Source organism: Leptonychotes weddellii, chromosome 8, assembly GCF_054177405.1.
Source record: "Leptonychotes weddellii isolate Sample4059 chromosome 8, ASM5417740v2, whole genome shotgun sequence".
NCBI lineage: Eukaryota > Metazoa > Chordata > Mammalia > Carnivora > Phocidae > Leptonychotes > Leptonychotes weddellii.
The window spans coordinates 123,883,771-123,907,136 of NC_138376.1; the positions used below are offsets into that span (position 1 = coordinate 123,883,771).

The 23,366-nt window shown below is 46.7% G+C and overlaps 1 protein-coding gene across 1 annotated transcript in view; it reads left to right on the plus strand.

Moving 5' to 3' along the window:
* The window catches only part of IGF2R (insulin like growth factor 2 receptor), a 96,831-nt gene that overhangs the window by 15,175 nt on the left and 58,290 nt on the right, over positions 1 to 23,366 (plus strand). The window contains exons 2-6 of the mRNA XM_081829265.1: positions 3,383 to 3,522; positions 12,242 to 12,363; positions 13,934 to 14,032; positions 19,103 to 19,235; positions 21,656 to 21,785. Coding sequence (XP_081685391.1) covers positions 3,383 to 3,522; positions 12,242 to 12,363; positions 13,934 to 14,032; positions 19,103 to 19,235; positions 21,656 to 21,785 — 624 coding nt within the window. The remainder of the gene's footprint in view (positions 1 to 3,382; positions 3,523 to 12,241; positions 12,364 to 13,933; positions 14,033 to 19,102; positions 19,236 to 21,655; positions 21,786 to 23,366) is intronic.

The window sequence follows — 23,366 nt, forward strand, 5'->3', positions numbered from 1 at the left end:
CTCTGAGGATGTTGGCCGAATTTCGCAAGGCTGGGACAGTGGGCAAGGCTGCTGGGTGCTGTTTCCCATTGACCAACTGCTTCCTCGGGCCTTTGTGGTTCTCCCTGTCCCACTTCCTTGTGCCCCGTCATTTCCCTCCGGGCCGCAGGGACCTGAAGACTTAATACTGGTTTGAGAGTTAGAGATTCAAGGAAATGCCGCAGGGCGCTCATACTATCTTGCTGCAGGAGATCTTCTTATTGCGGACACATTTCAAATGTGCACGTGTGCACTCTTGTGAGTGTGTGTGTGTACGTACACTACATTTCTACACAGCTTGCAAATATTTTCTTCCAGAGGTTTGGTGTAGTATAGATTAGAAACATGCTGCGGTCATTCCTTCCTTTTTAGGTGATGTGATGAAGGTCCCTACACCAGCTGTTTCAGGTTGGGATTGTGAGTGGTGTTGAAGGTGCCAGCCTGGAGGGGCTGCCGTATGGTAAGGGGTTATATCAACCCCCAGAAAAAAGCCAGCACTCAAATACTTTCATAGGATCCTCATCACTCCTCACTCCCATAACCACTTACCATTTTGATAAATCTTGACAAAGCAATTATGAAATGCAAATAGAGAAAAGAAAATCGAATAGAGCAACGTTTTTCTTTCTAGGGACACTGATTTCCAGATAATCAAGACAATATTCCCCACATTCCTTTTTTCCATCTCTTTTCTGCTCCCTAAACACACACTCTTTACAACTACCTTGTTTAAATATCACCTCTGCAAAATCAGCAGTGGATTTCTGTTTTTAAGAAAAGTATAGCATTTTAGATACTGTGGGGATTTCTTTAGAGTTGATTCCTAGCAGTTGATTCATTCTAAAATATATCTATATATAGCTCTCTCATATACTTAGGATTGCAAAACACTTTCATGATGCCACTATTAAGGTTTTAGATTAGATGTCTAGTACCCCAGAAAAACATAGTCATGGCTCTTGAGTAAGAGATTAGCATTTTTCTTTAATTAACTGTAATTAATAGAAGAGTTTTGCTAATACTCTGCAAATAAAAACACTAGCTTAAAATTTCAAGGAAAGATCCATAGTGTGTTTGAGTGGCCTTCCTTTGTTTCAAGCACAAAATCAGAACTGCCTCCTTGAATCTGCAAAGCCCCCCATGTAGCCAGCCTTCCCCATCCCCCACCTTGCTCCAGCCACACTGCCCTCTTTTCCATCAGGGTGCTGGTAAGTTCATTCCTTCCTCAGGGCCTAGTAGTGGCAGTGGCTAGTCCATCCGCTGGAATATTCTTCGCACCATGTCTTCCCCTGAGTTGCTCCTTTTTGTTGTTCAAGTCCCAGGGCAAATACTATCTCAGAAGACTCCATCTAAAGTAGGTCCTTGTTCATTTCCCAGCACGCACAATTTCGTTTTTGCTAGAGCACTCAGCATACTAGTATGTGAATTTGTTTACCTGTTTATTTTCTTGCGCGCGCCGCCCCCCACCCCCGGAGTGTGCAGTCCTGGGGGGCACGGATTTTCTGGTCTGCTTTGATCATTGCTGCACCCCTGAATTCCTCTGCAGGAAGTCCTTAAATATTTGTGAAGCAAATGAATAAAGGTTAGTGAAGGTCAAAGGAAACAGGCCTTTATTGATGACTTTCTCATGCCCGGTGGTCCTTGGGTTATTTTCTTTTGCCTTTAGCCTTCCTGCCTTTAGGAGATAACTCTAAGGGGTTACTGATAAAGAAGCTGAGTTCAAAATGGGTGGTTGCCAGAGGGAAGAGGGGTAGGGGGATGGGCAAAATGGGTGAAGGGGAGTGGGAAGTACAAGCTTCCAGTTACGGAAGGAACGAGTCATGGGGATGAAAGGCACAGCATAGGGAATATGGTCAGTGGTATTATAATAGCCTTGTACAGTGGTAGATGGCAACTGTGGCGAACCTAGCGGAAGGAATAGAGATACTGAATCACTATGTTGCACACTTGAAACTAAGGTAACATTGTGTATCAATTATGCTTGAAAAAAGAAGCGACCTTCAGTGGTAACTGCTTATGAGCCTGGCTTTACCTCAAGGCCAGCTCTGTTGGAGCACACCAGCCTGTTTTTCAGGTTCCCAGCCGTGGCTGTCAGAACTAGGGGAGCATTCTGCCACCCTGCCTGAGTGCTTTTGTGTGCTTATGTCCCTTTGCTTCTTGGCAGGTAAATTTGATCAGTCCCCAGGCCTAGGTTCAGGAGAGTGCTTGGCTCCTTGCCTGCCAACAACCCCACTTTTGGGGCTCCTCCCTTACTGGACAGGGCTATAGGGGGAGGGGAGGGCTGCCTCTAGGCAGGGAGAGCCATGTTGCCTAGTGTTTTGTGTGTGTCCTTGTCCCGAGGCCCAGGGGAAGGGGGGCTCTGGGAAGAGCACTGCTACTTCCGTGAGCCAGCACTTTCTACCGTCAAGGTGGTACTGCTTTGGGGAGATACACTCCTACACTTGCTTGGTCTCAGGGCTTAGCAACCCCCCCTCCCCTGCCCTCCCCCACAACTCCCGAGTGGGCTGAACCTAAGCAATTCATATTTAACTTCTCTTCAGCAATGCAGTTGAATTAATACAGTATCTTTGCATTTTGCAAGGAGCTTTTTAGTTACTTTCCTCATTTCCTGTCTTTAGCCTTGCTGAGGAAATGACCCCTGTTTTACAAAACGGACAAAACATTCTCCCCAGGAAGAGTGGAGAATTGAGAATAATTGTTTTGACAGAACTGACAAACCATTATTTTGTCCCAAGTATGCAGATTGACTCCTGAACAATTAACTCAGTATTTACTTTGCCAGAGGCTTGAACGGAGAGTGAGTTTTAATGCATGTTAAATGCTTGATGGAGTGGATCAAGCTAGAGTAAATTTTGTCCGAGTTTGAGTCAGATCGTTGATTTATCGCACAACTTCATCTTGTCAATTTTGGATCTGAACTGTAGCCGTAAAAGGTAAAACCAAAGAGAATTGTCTTTCATGCCATAACTCGTTTTTATATAACATAAAGTTAAAAATAGTCCTTTGGCTTTTCAGCATTCCAGTGTGATTGGAAGGGTTACTATCTTATATTCAACATGATTCTTGAGCAGTTACCTATAAGAGTTGATATTCTTACATTGTAGAATTTTTAAGTATTTTGATGGTGGTCAATCTTCAGGCAGCTTCAGGGCGGATTGAACCAGAGTGAGGTGGTATTTAGTGGTTTCTGTCCTGGCTTCTATTCAACTTAACATAGCTTGACTTTAGTATTTTTGGCTAATGAAAGTATGTCTTCTAGGTTGTGGTAGTTTTAAGTAAATGTGGCTTGCATATGAAACTAGGGGGAGAAGTTTAATTATTGGCAGATCAGTGACAGTGACGAATTGTTTTTCTTCCTTTCTAGTTATACATGGGAAGCTGTCGATACCAAAAATAACATGCTTTATAAGATCAGCATCTGTGGAAACGTGGATATTGCCCAGTGTGGACCATCAAGTGCTGTTTGTATGCACGACTTGAAGGCGAGCAGCTATCATTCCGTGGGTAAGTAGAACTACCCTTAAATTGCTGGGTGTACAGGATCCCAATTTTGTAAAAATGACTATAGCTATCTACACATGTGCTTATATATGCTTATAATATGTAATATACATTTTCTGTTTTATCGTGGTTAAAAGTAACAATTTACATGTGTCCAACATGAGATCAAATTAGGTTATTTCCATCTAGTGGAATAATTATCATGAAGAATCATGAAGAATTATGTACATTTGTACTTATTGATACAGAAGGCTGTTTCCTAGATGGCTCTGCTTTCTCATGTTTTTCTTAAACCCGGTCTTTGTGATCTACTTAAAAACGTGCAAATGAGGTGGCCAACTTACAGCTGTTCTATTTTGATGATTCATGCAGGGAGGCCACAGGTGGGCCTGTTGGTCACTGTTACTCAGGCTTTCAGAAAGAGTAAAGGGAATCTTCCTCTTGACTTTATTATAATATTTGACTACAGTATTTCTGGCTGATGAGAAAGTACAGTGTAATGGATGGATACCGGATGCAGACAAGCAAGTGTCACTAGGAGGATGATTTGTGAAGTTGGCATGGCTGGACAAAATTTGAGAATGACCTAGTTGGGTTGGCTTTGAAAGCCAGGCAGGAGAGTTTTTTCTGAGATGTAGGTAGTGGATCCATTATAGATTCTTTGTGACAGTAATGGGGGAGGTGATCTGGTAAAATGCATTTTTAGAAAGCTGGGCCCAATGGAATAGGAGAGGCTGGTTAAAGGAGAGGCCAGAGGTAACTAGCTGAGTTAAAAGCTAAGGTACAGGTTGACTGTGATGTAAACTAGCAGTTTCCAGTCTCATTTTACTCCCAGACACACATGACACAGATACTTTTCCCAGAGCTCCACACTTCCAAAGGGAGAGAAAGGTGTGCTAGATGATGGATACTTTCTGGATTGTCCTGTTCTTCAACTCAAGAAAGCAAACTAGTTTGAATGAATGCGAATGACCTTACACTAGCAAAGAGATAATCTTGAATCAGATCTGATTTTGCCAGTTTGTATTACATAATAGAAATAACGGAATTTGTTACTATAAATTTGATTTCATAACTAAATAACAACTAAATTTGTTGTGCATTTATGTGCCAGCCATTATGTTTTTTAAGTAAAATATCTTTAGTTCATTCAACAACTTTTTGAAGTAGGTGACTTCTTTTTCCCTTATTTTTATAAATGGAGAAACTGGAGCACAAAATGGATACAGGAGCTTATCAGAGGTTGCATGATTATGGATTCAAATGTTGACAGGTGGACTCCAGAGCCTGGGTACTTATTCTGGGCCGTGTTGCTTTGTGAGTCATATGGTCACATTGGACAGTTGCATAGCTAAAATGGGAACCATGATGGGAAATCCGAACTCCTGGCTGTGAGAGGACAACTGAGAAAGTAACTTATGAACGTGATAGAAAGGGAAAAATGTGAATTTTGAAAACAGCCACAAAAACTGGAGCTCCCGATAGATGAGAGGAACAGAAAAGATAGTATAGTAGTAGATCAAAAATAAATGAGAACTTAAGTATAACCAAAAGTTGGAGTGTAATTTAGCTATTTGTCCATTAGGAAACTGCTTTAGACCTCTCCTTCGTATCCTATAACAGAAATTTCAGATCAGTTAAAATTAAAAGTAAAATGACAATAGAACATTGGGAAGAAACCTAGCAAAACAGAAAAATAATCTAGGGGAGGTAGGAGCTTCTCTCAATAAATAATAAGAAAGACAGACAACCCAAGGAAAAATGGCAAAGTCGGAAGACAGGCAGTTCACAAAAGAAGAAATCCCAGATGGTCAGTACAACTTCATTAGTAAGCCAGGTGTAAATGCAAATCAAAGCAATAATGAAATCTCATTTTTCTTCTATCAAATTGGCAGAAGTTTAAATGGTTGAATCATAGAGTGTTGGCAGGGAGCCTAGAAACGGGCACATGCCTGTATTGCTACAGGTAAGATGGTTTTCTGTAACTCTTTTGGGAAGGTAATTGTTGATGTGCTCTTTATGGTGCCCACAAAGGCTGCTTTTGTACTTAGAAATGAATATTAAGACCTCAACTTTGGTTTAAACAATACTACATTATTTTTGATTAAAAAAATCATAGATTAGTTCTTCTGTAGGCAAATGGTATTGTTCCATATGTAAATCTGACAGAGTTTAGCAGTCATTTTTATGGGACCCATGAACAGCAGTTGCAACCTAGTTGAACCGTCTTTGCCACAATTTAAAATGATTTTTACATTTTACTTATTTGATTTCCTTTTAAAGTACTTCATATGTCTGATCTGACAATTAGAACTTAAGCACTAATAATTATAAATTCCACAGTTTAAGCTTAGAATATAATAAGTCTGGAGTTCTCTTAGATGTTCTAATACTGTGTCACAAGAGTCAATCAGTTGCTCAGTTATTACAACCTGTGGATTGATTGGAGTCATAACGTTAAACATTGCCAGGATGTAAAAATATCGAATACGTTCACATTCCTTCTGCCATCCCAAATGGTAATTCTTTAGTCTTAATTTAATTAATCTTTCTGAGGGTTAAAAGCTATGTAGATCTACTTCAGGAAGCCTGTTACCAGCCACAGAACTGAGGTAACATACCCACCAGGAAAGAGTGTTAATTGTGGTTACTTACTGCCAAAGCCTGGGATTCTGACCGGCTTCTTGTTGGTGACCTGGGTAGGACCCGTTGTAGTTACTGCATCAGGTGCCTTCATTTACTGTAAGGAAGCTGGCCCCTGACTTCAGATGACATTTGTATTGTTCAGTTCTTGTGTGCACTCAGAGAAACCTAGAACATCTCCAGGTTGATCGCTGGATTGAATTTTGCATCTCTGACTCTTAAGATGTGAAAGTCTCTTTTCCTCTTAAACCCTGTATTCTTTCCTTTTCTTAAAACCATATAATTCTTTTGGATATTTAAGATGATAATCTGGTTGAGTTTTAGGTATGACTCATGTTTTTGTCTTACTTACGGTCTCTCCTGATAGTCTGGCAATACCTGTTAAATTTTAAAGCCTGTATTCCCATAACCTACTTTTGTAAATCCTACCAGTAGAGGAATTAGCACTGTACCTAGATTTTGGTACAAGATGTATTTTTTTGGTAGCATTGGTAACTGTGGCAAATATGCTGGCGCAATCTAACTGTATGGGGATGGTTCAGTAAATTGTAGTATATTTTATTCTGATTTACTTGGTTAAGTCACATCTTAAAAGATATATATATATGTGTATATATATATATATATATATACACATATATATATATAAATTATATTTTGAAACAGCCAACACTTAGTATTCATTTATTTATTTATAACAAATACGTGAATGAATCAGTCACTAAAACAGACAAAAATCCCTTTTCTTGTGGAGCTTACATACTAATAGTGGAGTGGGGGATAGACAAACACAAACAGTGGCTAGGTACTGCACTAGAACGTGATGAGTGCTGTAAAAAAAGGAAGGAGAGTCGGGTGCTGGAGGTCTCAGGAGTGTGTGTTCAAGAATATTAAATGGGGGTAAGTATCGCTGAGAAAGTGACATTTAAGCAAAGACTTGGAGCTGAAGGAGTGAGGTGGCTCAGGGAACAACCAGTGCAGGGCACAAGGGGGAGTATCTGAGGGGGGAGGGTATTGGTGGTAGCAAGAATAGAAATCTCTCTTAAAGAGTGTTCATATAAAGAGGAGCAGAAAAATGAGGCAGAAGCTGGGGGGAAAATTGGGTAGAGAGGATTCTTTCTTCACTTGGTGAGAGAACATGTGAATAGTACACGTTGAAGGACATGACACAATAAAGAGGGGAAAGGAAAGTGGGTAACGAGGGAAGCCTTGCCGGAGCACATTGGTGACTAGCACGGGGAGGGTTGTCTGCCTGTCTGACAGGCTCTGAGCGATGTGTTGGGGAGGCCCGGTGGCCGCGCGGTGGGCCCTGAGGCCGCCTGCGAAGTCGGGATCGCCAGGGCTTGGAGCCTCAGCGAGGCCGAGTTGCGAGCTCGGCTGGGCTCGGCCGGGGACGCCGAGGGTTGCAGGCGAGGCCTGGTAGGCCTGGAGCGCGGCCTGGTCTGGCGGGCTCGGGTGAGCGCGGCCTGGCGCGCAGGGTCTGCAGGACCCGGCGCGGCCTGGCCTGTAGAGCGTGGCCTGGTCTGGCGGGTACGGGCGAGCGCGGCCTGGCGGGCCTGGCGCGCAGGGTCTGCAGGACCCGGCGCGGCCTGGCCTGTAGAGCGTGGCCTGGTCTGGCGGGTACGGGCGAGCGTGGCCTGGCGGGCCCCCTGGCGCGCAGGGTCGGGAGGACCGGGCGCGGCCTGGCCTGTAGAACGTGGCCTGGTCTGGCGGGTCCGGGTGAGTGCGGCCTGGTCTGGCGGGCCCGGGCGAGCGCGGCCTGGAGGGCCCGGCCTGGAGAGCGCTGTCTGGCGGGCCCAGCGCGTGGTCTGGCGGACCCGGCGCGGTCTGACGGACCTGGCCTGGAGACCGAGGTCTGGCAGACTCGCCACGGCCTGGCGGGCCCGGCAGGCGCGGTTTGGTCTGGCGGGCCCAGGCGAGCGCGGCCTGGTCTGGCGGGCCCGGCCTGGAGACCGCGGTCTGGCGGGCCTGGCGCGCGCAGCCTGGTCTGGAGGACCCGGCCTGGAGAGCGCGGCCTGGAGGACCCGGCGCGGTCTAGTCTGGTGGGGCCTCGCCAGCGCGGTCTGGTCTGGTGGGCCCGGGCGAGCTCGGCCTGGTCTGGCGGACCTGGCCTGGAGAGCGCGGTCTGGAGGACCCGGCGCGGTCTGGCGGGCCCTGGTGAGCGTGGCCTGGCGGGCCTGGTACGCAGGGTCTGTAGGACCCGGCGCGGCCTGGCCTGGAGAGCGCGGCCTGGTCTGGCGGACCCGGCCTGGAGAGCGCCGTCTGGTGGGCCTGGCGCGCGTGGCCTGGTTTGGAGGACCCGGCCTGGAGACCGTGGTCTGGAGGACCTGGCGCGCGCGGCCCGGCGCGGTCCGGAGGACCCGGCGCGATCTGGCGGGCCCGGTGAGCGCGGCCTGGTCTGGCGGGCCCAGCGAGCGCGGCCTGGTCTGGCGGACCCGGCTTGGAGAGCGCGGTCTGGAGGACCTGGCGCGCGCGGTCTGGCGGGCCTGGCGCGGTCCGGCGGGCCCAGCGCGCGGTCTGGAGGACCCAGCGCGCGGTCTGGCGGGCCCAGCGCGCGGTCTGGCGGACCCAGCGCGGTCTGGCGGACCCGGCCTGGAGAGCGCGGTCTGGAGGACCCGGCGCGGCCTGGCGGGCCTGGGCGAGCGCGGCCTGGTCTGGCGGGCCCGGCCTGGAGACCGCGGTCTGGCGGGCCTGGCGCGCGCAGCCTGGTCTGGAGGACCCGGCCTGGAGAGCGCGGCCTGGAGGACCCTGCGCGGTCTGGTCTGGTGGGGCCCCGCCAGTGCGGTCTGGTCTGGCGGACCCGGCCTGGAGAGCGTGGTCTGGCGGGCCCGGCGCGCGGTCTGGAGGACCCGGCGCGGTCTGGCGGGCCCGGCGAGCGCGGCCCAGCCCATTTGGCGCCGTCCTCGGGAGCTGGCCGTGGGCCTGGCGTGCTGGCCGCGGCCCCGCAGTCCTCACCCGGCTCTCGTCCGGGGAGGACGGCCAGGCTGGCCGGTTGCCGCGGTTGTCTGCCGCGGTTCGCTGCGGCCTCTCCCCGAGTGCCCCGGTTGGCAGCCGGTCCCGGCCACCGGGCGGAGCGGACAGAGGAAGAAGGCGAGGTGGACAGGCGGGTGCGATGCTGATGGGGGCCTGGCGCTTAGGAATGCCGGTGCCCCGTGCCGCGGCGGCAAAAGGTTGGCTGGATCCCTCCCAGCCCGAGGCCAGGGCCCTCCGCGTTTCCTTTTCAAGGCGGGCCCAGCTGTTATGAGGAGCCCCCGGGAGCTCTGGGCACAGGGCCGGAAGGGGCCGCTGTGTGGGGGGACAGGAGGCGTGGGGGAGGGTCTTGAAGGTGGGGGGGGGGGCTGCGGCCTGTGAGCGCCCCCTTCTGGCCGCAGCGCGTGCCGCTTCCTGCCGTCCTCGCCCGCCCTCCGTGTCTCCTGGAGCGCAGCGCTGCAGGGGCGCGTTGAAGCCCCGCCCCGTCTCCCGGCGCTAGACACACCTACCGTGGGCGGGGCTACGGGCGCTGTCCACGGGGCGCTGTCCTCGGTCCCGGAGACTGCAGGGATTCTGTGCTTTCGGCCGAGAAAAAAGATTTTTGGACACATCTCGGGAGTTTCAGGGAGAGAGCGATTCAGGCAGACCTTTGCACAAAGGCAGGCGGGCAGTCAGGAGAAAGAACCAATGGACTCTGAGCCTGGTGCTGTGGGGGCAGCTCTGAAACCCATTATCCCCTCTCCACTGGCATCTTAATTTTTACTCTCCTCCTCCTCTTCCTCCTCTATTTCTTTTTAAAAAGAAGATCTCAGGTGTTTGTATCGAATTGGACCAGTTACAATCCAGAGTTCATGATACACAGTCATAACTAATCCGTAGACTAACCATTTTCTGTTCTTTCTTTTTTTTTTTTTAAGATTATTTATTTGAGAGATAGAATGAGAGAGAGAGAGAGAGCATGAGAGGGGGGAGGGTCAGAGGGAGAAGCAGACTCCCCACTCAGCAGGGAGCCCGAGGCGGGACTCGATCCCTGTGACTCCAGGATCATGACCTGAGCCAAGGCAGACGCTTAACCAAGGAGCCACTCAGGCGCCCCTTTTTTGTTCTTTAATTATCTGTTTTGGATAATGTGATGAGCCCCATCCCTAACAAAATCTTGTAACCTGAGAATAACCACTGTCTGTGTGTTTTCTCCATCTTCTTGTCTCCCTTCAGTGGGAGTAATAATTAGCCTGTATTTAAAATTTTCTTCCCTTTCTTTGTCTCTCTGTCTCTTTCTCAAAAGTCTCTGTATGTGTGTGATATTTTTATCTTTATGGAAAGTGTGTATTATGCTATGTGTAATTTTCTGGGACTTAAAGTGGTAACAACAATATTATGTTGCTAAAGATTGGCCATCTTGTTATCTTTCATTGTGGTTTGTTCCAAGGAACTCTTAAATAATATTGTGTGGCTCTCCCAAGGTAAGTTATTCACTGTTCTACTGATGGGCATTCGGGTTGTTTCCAGGTTTTGCTTATGTTTCATGTGTTTCACGTGCATGGGTTTCTTTTGTGTAGATATCTAAGAGTTGAATATGTAGCTCATGGGGTACATGAATGTTCAATTTCAGGACCTAATGCCATGCTGAAGCAACAAAGGAGAGCTAGGCCATTTCTTCTCCAACGCTTGGTATTTGACTTTTGTCAGTGGAATGGTTCTAATTGGTATGCCATGTGGTTTCAGTATGCAATTCCTTGATTACCAGTGGTGTTGAACATCTATCTCTTCATATATTTACTGACATGTTTTTCTTCCCTTTGATGGATCTTATCCATTTTATGTTGGGTTATCTATTGCATGTGACCCATTCTACGTCTCTAGAAGCCTTAGAGTTTTTTCTTTGCCTTTAATATTAAAATTCACCGAGACATGACTAGGTGTGGGTTTTCCCTTATCTCTTCTTTTTGTGTTCTTTCAGGTAGAGGTTATTTTGTTTCACTTTCTAGGATTATAAAAAAAAAAAGTTTTTTATTCTTTTGTTGTGTGTGAGTATATATATTCTTGATGCCAGTTCTTTGCCAGGTCTGTGTATCTCCCAGTTTATAACTAGTTTGTGTTCTTTAAGCTCTTTTCTTTAAGCTATTTATGAATGTAAACTTTTAAATGTAAGAAGTCAAATATATTAATATTTTGGAGTTAATGCTTTTGAGTCTTAAATATTTTTCTATATTAAGATCTGAACGATAACTATATTTTCTACTAAGAGTTCAAAAGTTTGATGTTTATGTCTTTAATTATTTTAGAGTTGATTTTCGTGTACAGTGGTAGGTAGAGATCCAATTTTTATCTTTTTTCCCATATGGATGGTCATTTTGTTTTTAGTTCCCTTTATTGAATAGTCTGTTCTTTGCCCATTGATCTATTATTCTGTCATATATCAAGGTTTGATTCATACATATCTCTCTCTGCTCTCTGTTCTAATCTGCTTGTCAGTTTATCTGTTCCTATACCAACTTATCACCATATTGGTATGGTATAGACATTTTATTCTGGATTATTACAGTGACATACCAGGCAAACTGAGATGTAATCACCCCACTTGTGGGCCATTCTAAAGAATTTTGATTTTATAGCATGTATGATGGGAAATTATTGAAGGACTTGAGCAGTTGAGTTATATGTTCTGATTTTTATTTTCGAAGATCACCTTGGTCAAGGTAGATGGGGAAGGGGGGATGGTGAGGGACAAGAGTGGAGGCAAGGGGACCAATCCTACGCTATTGCCAGAGTGTAGGTGAGAGATGATAGTGGTCTTAGCAGCAGTAGTAGAGGTGGTGAGATGTGGACGGATTTGAGATGGAGGTAGAACCATTAGATCTTTCTGATTTCTTGAATGTGCTAGATGAGAGAAAGATAAAATTCAAATGTATTGTGTTTGGGGCTTGAACAGCAGCTGGGTGGATGGAGATGCCATTACTCAGATGGAGAATTCTGGGGAAGGGACAGTTTGTAAGTTTATGAGCCTTCAGATGAATTATAGTATGACTTTTAATTTGCTTATGCTTGGAAATGGCTTTATGGTTATGCATGTTTTATGGCTTGTTCATGCTCTTTCCTTTCCAAATAGGTGATTCTTCTTCAAAAACTGCAACCAGATCTCTTCTGGAATTCAGCACAAAAGAGAGCTGTAAGCAAAGCCCAAATCACAAAATCCAGAGTAGCATTACCTTCTTATGTGGGAAAACCTTGGTGAGTCCACACAGAGTCACTTTGTAATGTTCCTTTTGTTAAAAATGTTTGCCCGTTAGGCATTCTTGCTATAGTGTTTTTCCAGGAAGAATAAGTGAGCAAAATTAAAAACACAAACAGAACCATCAAACCACCAACCAAAACACCATCACCATTAAGAGCCAATATGTAAACAAACCCTAGCCCATAGTTACAACTTTTAAGTGAAACTTGACCTACATCCTGTATAAAACTACAATTCAAGGTGATTATTGTGTTTAAACTCAAAACACTGTTGAGTGTTTACATTGTAAGCATAAATTTTTTTCTTTCTAAAACTTCTTTTCCTAGCGTTTTATCTTGGTAGTTTTTAGAGCAATGCATTTATTTTTTTAAAAACTGTTTTTGTTTCCTCACTTACATTAAATTGGAGAGACTAGCATCTGTCTAGGAGAAGTCTTGGCCAGTAGGTAATGGCCATTAATCATACTTTTTTTGAGTGTAACTAGTATTGCAAGGGGACATTATTTAAAGCATGATGTTTGTTCTTACTCTTGCATATTACATGTGAGTTGTTGGTTTTAATCTCTGGTATATAGAAAGGGACTTTCAGTAAATAATTGCTAGCTTTGAGGAGAAGCAATTTATATACAGATCTTACGAAAGTTCTCTAATCAGAGTAAGAACCCAAGTGTTTAGAAAAATAAGGTTGAGCGAACTCATGTGGGCTACCAGATTGCTTTAAAGTATCATTTTAGAATTTGGTGCTGTGACTGTTGCATCTTCAGGCCCATAATGTCTCCTCTGAAGAACTTTAAAAATAGAACTTAACATTGTTAATTTTGGACCAGCCTGTCAGATGCACTCTTGTCTATGTTGAAACCTTAGAAAAAGATCTGTTTGCAGTGGCATGAAATATGGAGGTCTGTGTTACAGAATAAGCTAGCTGCTGCTTTAATTTTAACTGATTTCTTTCAAGAATTCTGTGTTCATCATATGAGAACCAGAATTGCAAAGAACTCCCTAGGTTTGCACATGGGAGTGTAGAGGTAAATTCGGTGTCACGTATCACCCAGCAGCACTGTGGTTGACCATTTTGGAGTCGACCCTGGTTGCAGTCTGTGTGGAGGGGCTGCCCTTGAGTGTGGGGGTGTCTAAAGCGAGGCTGGTGTGTGAACTCGGTCGGGTCCAGATGGGCCTCCGTCCTCAGCTTACAGGAAGTATGAGGTCACATTTTCTGGCTTTGATTTTGTTGGCATTTGGTTAAGAGAACATTTGGAGTTTGAGAGTGGAAGGGCTCTGAGGATTGCCTCCCATGAGTTTACTGTGCTTGCATAGTTGGTGCAGTAGAACAGTTTTGGACCAGTTATACCAAAATTCCAACGTGATTTCACGAAGCTTTTGTCTCATAATTTCTGGGTTTGGGAACTTCTCGACGACCTTGATTAGCTAAAACAGTTGTGTCCTCCCTCCTTCCCCTTCTCGCTGCTTTTAAAATTTTCATTAGCCTTTACTGTTTCTAACTTTAAGGGGGGGGAGCCCCGTATGATATGCAGTATGGTAACTTATTTTTACTCTTTTTTAAAAATAGGGAACTCCTGAATTTGTAACTGCGACAGGCTGTGTGCATTACTTCGAGTGGAGGACTAGTGCTGCCTGCAAGAAAGACACGTTTAAAGCCAATAAAGAGGTAACAAGGGGACCCAAGGTCATGTGCTTACGAAGGACATTCTGGGACCTTTAAGATTTGAAATATTGGCACAAGCCTTTTGGGGTAAAAATCTTTTTTAGTTTTCAAATGCCATTTGAGCAGAGATGCCATGTGATTTAATTGTTAAAATGATGCTGGGTGGTTTTATTTTTAGGACAGGGCATTTAAAATATCCCAGGATGTCATTAGAAGTAGATTGGCTCCCCATCTACTCAGTTAGGTAGTTAGTTCGTTCTTGGTTTCTAGTACTATGCAACTCAGTGACTGACATGGGTGAGCTTGTGTTTGGATTTATTCACTCTCCCTCCTGGCGCCCATCTCCTCAGCCTTGGTGTGGCTTCTGGATGCTGTGAGTCCAGGCCAGGTGTCCCTAGCTGTTCAGTTCTTTGCCGGTTCCCCTAGATAGAGACTAGATGGCTGTTGTCGTTCCTTCCGCTCTTTCTCTGGTGTTTGGTCAAGTCATCCTTGGTGATTCGTGAAGCGTCCTCTCCCCGAGCGCAGAGACTGTTAGCTTGGCTTGGCTGTGTGGCTCTCCCCCCTGCCGCTCCTCCCCTCCAGGTCTGAAAGTGGTTTTATTACCTTAAAACAACCTCCACCAGAATCCACTCAACAAGCATTATACAACGCATCCCCCCCCCCCCGCCCCCGCCCCGGTCTGAAAGTGGTTTTCTGTGCTTGTCTAGGTGACAGGCTTCATGGGTTGATTATTTTCATGTCTCTCCATTAAGTTTTATGTTCTGAAGGGTTGAGTTCAAAGACTCTCTCAGGCTCTAGGAACTGAAAATGGGAGTAATCGGTTATTTTCACTGATGGCCCAATGCAAGGTCATTCAAGAAGGGCAAAAAGAGAGGAGTTTGTTTTTAAAAAATAAAGCCAAATGAAGCTATAAATAATAAATGATCAGGGGGCGCCTGGGTGGCTCAGTTGGTTAAGCGACTGCCTTCGGCTCAGGTCATGATCCTGGAGTCCCAGGATCGAGTCCCGCATCGGGCTCCCTGCTCGGCAGGGGGTCTGCTTCTCCCTCTGACCCTCCTCCCTCTCATGCTCTCTGTCTCTCATTCTCTCTGTCTCAAATAAATAAATAAAATCTTTAAAAAAAAAATAATAAATGATCAGTGGTTTTTCAAATATGGCAGTCTTTAAAAGAAAAGACAGTCTGGTAATGGAAGTGAAAGAGGCAAAATGTTGCCTCCTGGAAATGAGCATAAGGGACACTCCATGAGAAAAAAATTTCAAGTGTGGAAAGAGTCCAGGCCTAATACAGTGACACTGACCTTGAGGTCACGGTGTCAAATTTAAACCTTGAATTTTAATGCTTCAGTTAACCTGTGTGCCAGCACACGGTTCGTGGCAGGAAAAGCATCTGAGAACCACAGAGGGATGTGCCTCCTCCTCTCCTGTGGGACCTCAGAGCTGTCTGGGCCCCACAGAAGTCCTCCTGGGCTCTGGTTCTCCAGCTCAACAGTGATACCCATTTTTTCTGTTTTAACGAGTGTCTTCTTGCCTTGCTTTTCTGAACTGACTGTCATGTCTCCCACTACCTGGGGAAAAATTGCTTTGCAAAATAGATACATAAATAGCTACTTGTTTTCTATTTTCTTTGTGTTGGAGGTCAGAAATCACAGCCCCTGGGCCAAAGCCCGGCCCCGGCCTGTGTTTGTACAGCCCCAGAACGAAGAACAATTTTTACATTTGTACAGGATTGTGAAAAAAGCAAAGAAGAACAAGACAGACCTGTGTGACTCACAGAGCCTAAACTATTTACTTTGTTTGCCCTTTATAGGAAAGTGAGGGGGCCCCTTGCTCTAAATCAGTTTTTGATGTTTGAGGGGAGAAGTATAGTCCATGTTTTTTCTCAAAACAGTGACATTTAATTTCTCTTAGAAGCTGATCTAAAAATGGATGAGAAATGTGCACTTTGTCCTCAGCGAGCCTCTCTTTAGGTCTAGTTGGCAGCCGGGGCTTTATTCATTCAGTTTTCATTTATGGGGGGCCTGTCGTGGGCCAAGAAGTAGGAATTTCATTAAATTTTGAAAGAGTTCTTGCTTTTAGAGAACGCCTAGACGGAGGGGATGGAGGGCAGGTCCTCGTTCACGGCCTGGATCCGTGGTGCCTCAGGTATGGGTGAATTGAGACCAGGGAGTGGAGGAGCACGGCGGTCGCTGAAGCGAGCGGGTTTCCTCTTCTCTGTCTTCAGTAAGGTTTGATTCCACCTTTCCACCTTACAGGCGATCTTACCACTTCAAAAACTGCAGTGAATGTTTTATGTTAAAAAAAAAAAAAGCAATCCAGATTTGGTTTAGTGTCACTGGAGTCTGGATTTCCGTACCTCATTTCGGTTGTCAGTTGCTCTGTCCGATTTAGAATAATTGGGGGGCAAAGCTCACGGTAGTTCAGACACTGTCCTTACAGACTGCCGGTATAATGCTTGTTGAGTGGATTCTGGTGGAGGTTGTTTTAAGGTAATAATTTCTTTGAAATGTTTTGGACGTACGTCCTCTTACCATAGCACTCCTGGGAACACAGAGAATTCAGGACTGGCGTGCTCGTGTTCTTACCAGAGTTACATAAATGCAGTTCATATATGTCCGGCGCTAACAAGTTGATTCACTGTGTGGTGTGTGAGGCTGGCCAGCGGCCTCCTTCCCCCGTGGCTACATTCCTGCTCTTATGAATGTCTCCATTGCTTTGCTCCGTGGAGCAGGAAGTGGGGAGGACTTTCCCCAGGAGCTTTGACTGTTTTTCCGATGCACGCTCCAGTTCTGTGGGGTGCTGTGTTAGGCGTGTCTTCTGTTCCTTCCTGGAGTAGAGGGCCGGCCAGAAGTGGCTAAAACTGCCTCGAGCCGGGCGTCCGCAGACCTTGCTTACTGGAATCTCTCAAGCCTTTGGTGAAACTGAGCTAGCTGAGAACTACGAGCTCTTTCAGACGTGGCCCCGCTTTCCTTCCTGCCGGCTGCCAGCCTGCTCCCTTCTCTCAGAGGCCTTCATTTTGTAGCTGGGGAGTCGCCCCTTGTGTCTCGTTCCCACTGCTGGCCCAGTAGCTCCCTGCTTGAGTTACTGTTTCTGCATTACCTTGCTGGAGGATGACAGGCTTCCCATTTGCAGGATGATGGACGTCGTGGTCACTTTTCACTGGAGCCTCGTTACAGTCTGCAGGAATCCCTTTGATTTTGGTTGCTTTTCTGCAGGGTGCAGTGTGAGGCCTGGCATCTGGCCTTCTGACCTAGCTGGCTTTGTGTGCCTGCCCCCCCCCCAACCTCCCCCAGTCATCAGTGCGACCACTGATCTTCTGTGGGCGTGGGGAGAGTTTGCCTTAGGGGTCTGGTTGAAAGGAGTTCACGTGTCCCCTGAGGCTTCGAGGAGGTGCCGGTTGACTTGATCCATTAGATCTCTGTGAAATCTCTCAGAACTGGACTGGGGAAAAGGGTTAGTAGGTCAGAGCATTCCTGCAGGTTTGGTAGCATCTTTCTAAGAAAAGTTTGTTAGCTAAACAGTAAGCAGTTAACTTTTGTCATAGAGATCTGTCTGCCTGTGAATACCCTCAGTCTAAGAGCCCGAACGCATATCGTTTTGCACCATCGTAAAGTGGAAAAATCGTAAGCAAACCACTGTAGGTCAGGGACTGTCCGTTGATCAGGGATTCAGTTTGAAGGCAGAACTGACAGGACCTGCTGATGGTTTTGGATGTAGAATGTCAGGGTCTGTGATGATCTTAAGGTTTTAGCTTGAGCAGCTGGCTGAATGCCAAGATGGAGAGTACTGGAGTAAGAGCAGGTTTGCAGGGAGAAATCAAAGGCCCATTTATTTTTATTCTTCTTCTTTTTTTTTTTACTTTATTACTTTTTTATTGTTTAAATTTTTTGTTTTTTATTCAATTTAGTTAACATATGGTATATTATTAGTTTCGAGGGTAGAATTTTTTATTTTTTATTTAACTTAGTTAACGTGGAGTGTATTACTAGTTTCAGGGGTAGAGTTTAGTGATTCATCAGTGGCATATAACAAACACCCAGTGCTCATTTTTAAATATTAAATTTGAGATGCTTTTGGGTATCTAAGTGATAATGGGAAGTAACGGTAACAAGTAACATTTATATGAACTTGACAGGAACTGTTCCAAGAACTTTACCTACATAAACTCATTCAGTCCTTATAGCAACCCTCTGAGCTAACGACTGTCATTATTTCCGTTGGACACATGGGGAAACGGAGGCACAGAGGTCAGATTGGCTCACGGTCGTACTGTCAACAACCAGAGTTTGGAGCCGAGCATTCTGTCTCCAGAGTCTGCTGATAAACTAGATCTACTGTGGTTGGCTCGGAAGTCTGGAGTTGGGCAGGAGATGAGCAGGGGGATGAGTGTAGACAGGGAAGTGACCAGAGAAGTCAGGTATGGAGCACCTCTGCATTAAGGGTTGGAAGGGAGATGAAGAATGTCCCCAGGAGGCTGAGAAGGAGCAGCCAGCGGGTGGAGGGAAACCCGGAGCCTCTGGGGGGCCAGACAGCAAAGGAAAGAATGGGGTTGGGCAGTAGGGAAGGGCCAGTGGCACTTGAATGCCACTGTGAGTGAGGCCGGGGGAAGGCTGAGAATGCACATCACGTCTGCAGCAGGTGGTTGATGGTGACTGGGTGGGGGTGGTTTTGGTGTGGTGCGGACAGCAAACTCCTGTGCCCATGTTCAGGAAGAACGGAAGGGGAGGAAGGGGAGTGGACGAGGATGGACCAGTCAGGTAATTTCACCATAAATTGCAGAGCTCCAGGATGAGGGCCGAGGGCAGTGGAGGGTTGAGGGAGGTCATCTGTAAGCTGGCAGATACTATAGCGTGCTGATGGAGATGGGGCGGTCGGGAGGGAAAGACGTGGTTCTCAATGCAGAGCAGGTGAGGCACTTGTTGACCTTTGTTTCTTTTGTCTCCGGGGGACCCCACGGCCTGATAGACCCTAAGCAGTGGAGACTGGTGTTCTGTGACATTGGTCAAAGGCACTGCTGAGCCGGTACCCCAAGAAGATGGGTGTCCAAGACTCACTTTTTCTCTTCCTCTCTGCCAGGTGCCGTGCTATGCATTTGATGGAGAGCTCAAGAAGCATGACTTAAATCCACTGATCAAGATTAGCGGGGGTTACTTGGTGGATGACTCTGACCCAGACACTTCCCTGTTCATCAACGTTTGTAGAGACATAGGTAGGTTTCGGGGTGGTGGTGGTGAAGGGTTTCTTAGAAGGCTTCGCTATCTTTGCCCTTCCACCGTTATTCCTAGTTGGATATCCATGTCACTGAGTCGGCCCCCTAAGGACGCAGAAAGATGTTCTCTGTGCATAAGCCCACCCCTGGACCCCCAGTCAGTTCTGGTTCCATCACCGATTTTGTCCAGACTGTTGGTCCATCTCAGTGAGTTCTCTCTGCCAGACATTTTGGTTCCAGGAATCTCGGGTATCTGACTTCCAGTGAGATGGTGGGAGAATGAACGAGTGGGTGTGCTTGGCACCCCGAACCAGCTGCAGCAGGATGAGTCAGCCTTCCTGGGAGGGGCCGTGGGGAGGACGGCCTCGAGCCATCAGTGGGCTTTGAGTTGCAGGCCAGGTGACAGGGAGAGAAGGATGGTCCAGTGACCTTGCGAACTGGGTTGTGATGCATATTTTGTTCTAAGCCAACTTCTTGCCTCGCTTCTTCCTTAGCCAGAAGTGGTGTGAGAAGCTTGGGTGTCTTTGCTAAATAAACTGAAGGCTGTAAATCGTCTTTATCTAAATAGGGCGTTAAGAAGTTTTACTAAGCCTTTGTTTTGTCAGCACTTTCTAGAACCTAGCTTTATGTGTTTTTCAGGGAGTTGTTAGTTCCGTAGACCAAGACTTGTTTTTCTCCTACACCAGCAGCAATCGTGTCACGAGTAAATTAGCAAATGAAAAGATCATCGTTAGTGTTTTCTTTATGTTCCTTTTTCTTACATTGTATATGGGACTTTGGCCTTAGAAAAGTTTGGAAAAAATATTAGGAATAAACTCAGTACAGGAGGGTGTGGCTGGGTGATAAGTATGAGTTTACAGTGAATTGTACAAATACATTAGGTACCATTTCGATGATTTCTAAACAGTTTTAAAACGTGCGTATACCACATACGTGCTTCACTAAAAGTGACCAGTGGTAATTTTAGATTTTTTGTGTGTCAGGCTCTTTACATCATTCCTTTGTTCTCCAAGACGGCTTTTAACATTCTTTTGGAAAAAGGCAGACAGACAAAGCCTGTGTCTTAAATGGGCCCATAGCTCAAATTTGATTATAAAGCTGAAGAGTCTTGCAGATGATTGAATTCATTTTAGTTTAGAAAACATTAAGATTCCTGGTCTTTTATCATTTTGAGGATTATCTGAATTCAGTGGAGATTTTCTTACAAAAGTTTTTTCTTTCTGATTATTGGCAGTTTGGGTTGAACTTCAGTGACTTTGACTCACAGTAATTTTGTAAATTTATAATTCAGAAGTTAAAAAAAAAAGTGGACTTACCAGTTTCTGTCCAGATATTCTCCATCCCCAGGAAGTTGCCTCGGGCCGCAAACATTGTTGATAGTGACCCTGAGAACCTCAGGAGCAGTTGTGGGCTTGCGGCTGTGTGTCCGCTCTGCATGCTCAGGGCGCATGCCTCCGGTTTTGCCTTCAGTAGACCAAGGGATCTGCTGAGCCGTGGGGGCAAGCGGCACAGCAGGGACACGGTGTGGACTCAAGCCACCCCTTGGTGCAGTTTTGCGGGACGGCCTTGACCCCCTAAAGGTCCACTTTCTGTCATACTGGAGAAGATAGGGCTTTAGTGGAACACCCCCTCTGGTTGAGAAGGCTTGAAAGACCAGGCTGGGCCATAGCTACTCCTTTGTGGGGCACATGTTTTTTGAGCCCCTGTCATGTGCGAGGCCCTGAGTCACAGCCCTGGATGGAGCTAGGGTTAGGTACGGTACCAGTCATGGGCCTGGGAAGCGAGTAAGGCCACCGCTGTGTACAAGCAGAGCTGCACGTTGTTCCGGGCACATCTAGACGTTCTCTGATCCTCTCCCAAACCGCAGTTGGATAGTTGTGTCGTTAGAGCAAAGTTATAGAGATAGCAAGTGGTGGTTTTACGATCTCAACCCAGAGCTGTATGTAGGTTCTTTCCGTGAATCTCCTCATCTTCCCACCAATCCACGGAGTGCCTGCGTTTTCGAAAGTTTGTTTATAGCTTGGAGAAGGGGATAAAGCTCAAGTTAGTGTATCTTTAGAAAAGGGAGGTACGTACGTTCCTTGAGTACAAATTACACGATAGTCCCTGTTTCTCATCGCTTCTTCCCTACCAGGTGCAGAGTGAGTGCCTTGCAGTCTTGCCTCTGCTTCCCAGCAGCCCCAGGGGGCAGAACGCACACACTTCATGCATCTGGAGAGGCCCCTGGTGCGCCTGTGGTCTCTCAGAATGGGGTTGGATCCTAGCTTGTTTGTTGTTTCCAGACTTCCACTACTTTGGGTTACTTTGAGGACTTTCAGAACTTGGGTGATTGCTGTCAGGGGACGCCTGTGCGTAAGGTTAAGTGTGATTACCTGTCCTGAGGTACAGTCTGACGGAGTGTCACACGTGATGTCTTACAGACTCGCTACGGGACTCCAGTCCGCAGTTGCATGGCTGTCCCCCCGGCACGGCTGCCTGCCTGGTGAGAGGGGGCCAGGCCTTCGACGTCGGCCAGCCCAAGGAGGGACTGAAGCTCATGAGCAAGGACAGGTGGGTCTGCGTTGGTGTGTGTAAACCTCAGCAAGTCCCTACAGATGCTTGTGAAGTCATCCGTGGTTGCTACCAGTCACATAGGCTGCTTTGCTTGTTGATTGATTACTGGTCATTACAGCCATTAAAGACGAATATCCTGATCCATCCCATATCCATACAGGTGTTCAGTTCATGAAATAACCCCTACCTTAAGGCGTGTTCTGATAGTTTCTGTGTTACTCATGAAGTTGCTTTTGTGTCCCTCGTCCTCTGTCCTTTGAGAACACCGTCGTGGAGGGGCAGTTTGCTTCCTGCCTGGGGTGTGGTGAGCACCCTCGTGCCCGGTGTGGGGAGGTTTGTTTCTTACGATACGCTGTGTTCTCGGTACATGCTCTCTCACTGCCTTTCTTCGTACCTTGAATTAGCAGAGAGATGTTTTTGTCCAGCGTGTCCCACGCCAGCCCGTCTTAGATCACGTCGTAGATTCCAGAGGCCTTTGGTAGAAGCCTTGCTGTGGCTTGTTCTAGCACGGAACTGGTGGTGTATCGGGGCGGGTGCTTGTGTCCACAGGAGACTCTGGAGCATAACCTAAATTTAAAAATGTTTGGGAGGTTTCTATATGTGTGTCTGTATTAGTTTGCCGGGGCTGCCGTAACAAAGTGCCATAGGCTGGCTTCAGCAACAGAAATTTATTTCCTCTCCATTCTGGAGGCTGGGAGTCCAAGGTGTCAGGAGGGCTGGTTCCTTCTGAGGCCTCTCTCCTTGCCTTGTAGACGGCCACCTTCTCCCTGTGTCCTCACATGGTCTGTTCCCTCTGTGTGTCTGTGTCCTGGTCTCTCCTTCTGATAAGGATGCCAGTCATATCTGGTTAGCCCCACGCCCACACGCCCTGCACTCCCGTGGCCTCATTTTTACTTCATCACCTTTGTGTAATAAGCCTTGTCTTCGAATACAGTCACATGCTGAGGTCCTGGGGATCAGGGCTATGGAATATGAGTGTAGGGGGACACCATTCGTCCCATCACACTGTCCTGAGTGACAGGTGGGTGACTCCTCACAGGGGAGAGGAGACTCTGCACAACGTGGGCGTTGAGTGAGAGTTCGAGCTTGTCTTCGGAGAAGAGGGAGGTCCCGTGTTTTCGGCGGCTCTGTGGCCTGCGCGCCAGGAATAGCAGGCGTGTCCTGCTGGGAGACCCCTGCGCACTCGGGCGGCTCAGGCTCTTCCTGGCTGTGGGAGGTCACAACAGCTGGGCCACTTGGCTGTCTTCAGGTTGAAGAGAAAAAGATCTTGGCTTCCACTTACAAGTTATTGTTGAGAGAAGAAGTAGTCGTGCAGCCTCGTGGACAGAGATGTACTCAGCCTGCTCGGCTGTGTTTATTTTGTTTTCTTCCATCGTTTATAGTTTTTTTTCTTGTTTGTCTTACTCGAGCAGCTTTTCTTAGTATTTAAATTTACATGTTGGTCATTTTATTTATTTTTAAAAAGAAAATAGCATTCATTGAAGTTTACTTAAAATCAGTTTTTGTTTTTTTTTTTTAATGGAAATCGAAGGTATTTCATACTATGGCTTCCTTTATAGTTTAGTGTTCATTCTGTTA